Source organism: Cupressus sempervirens, chromosome 1, assembly GCF_028749045.1.
Source record: "Cupressus sempervirens isolate cs-2001-9-10 chromosome 1, ASM2874904v1, whole genome shotgun sequence".
In the NCBI taxonomy this organism is placed as follows: domain Eukaryota; kingdom Viridiplantae; phylum Streptophyta; class Pinopsida; order Cupressales; family Cupressaceae; genus Cupressus; species Cupressus sempervirens.
Genome location: NC_143118.1, coordinates 336877713 through 336878432, shown reverse-complemented (window position 1 = coordinate 336878432; position 720 = coordinate 336877713). Strand labels below are relative to the sequence as shown.

General features: G+C 36.8%; 1 protein-coding gene across 1 annotated transcript; it reads left to right on the top strand.

The window, feature by feature from the left end:
* On the top strand, window positions 1-444 carry LOC149577574 (uncharacterized). The gene has a single exon (XM_089796878.1). The coding sequence runs from the start codon at window positions 1-3 to the stop codon at window positions 442-444; it is 444 nt and encodes a 147-aa protein (XP_089653004.1).
* The last annotated feature ends 276 nt before the right edge of the window (window positions 445-720 follow it).

Sequence of the window (720 nt, the reverse complement as noted above, 5' to 3'; positions counted from 1 at the left end):
ATGAACAAGTATTTTGAATACGAAAATGTTGCTAATGACAAGAAAGTAAAGTTTGTAGTGACTCGATTGAAGGGTCATGCATCCCTCTGGTGGGATGGAGTACAAGATGAAAGGATTCAGCAACGAAAGACCAAGATCAACAGCTGGGACAAAATGTTAGCAAAACTAAAAGGTAAATTCTTGCCCAAAGACTATCAGCTTAGTCTTTTCAAGAAATTACAAAATCTTAAACAAAAGGACATGCCAGTTAAAGATTACAGAGAAGAATTTTACAGGTTGACCATTAGAGCTGGTCACATTGAAGATGATGCTGAAAAAGTGTCTAGATATCTCAATGGGCTGAAGTATAATATTCAAGATGAAATTAACCTTTTTTGTCCTAGAGCTGTGGAGGAAGCATACCAATATGCTCTAAAAGCTGAAGAGAAATTTTCTAGGAAATAGACACAAAGCTCAAGAGGGAAAAGTCAAAGTTTCAGAGGAAGAGGATCACAAGGAGGTAGAGGACAATGGCAAACACAAAAAGAAGAAGCCAGTAATTTGCATCCACAAGAACAAGCATATCAAGTTAATGACTCTTTTAGAGGAAGGCCTTATTCAAGAGGTAGAGGTAGAGGATTTCTTGGAAAATGTTTTAAATGTAACAAATATGGCCATAGATCTTATGAGTGTGCAGAAAATCCTACCACAAGTCAAAGAAGTGTACACATTGCTGAAGGT

Bases quoted from the DNA above. Each gene is read 5' to 3' on its own strand.
- LOC149577574 (XM_089796878.1), top strand. From the start codon at position 1: ATGAACAAGTATTTTGAATACGAAAATGTTGCTAATGACAAGAAAGTA.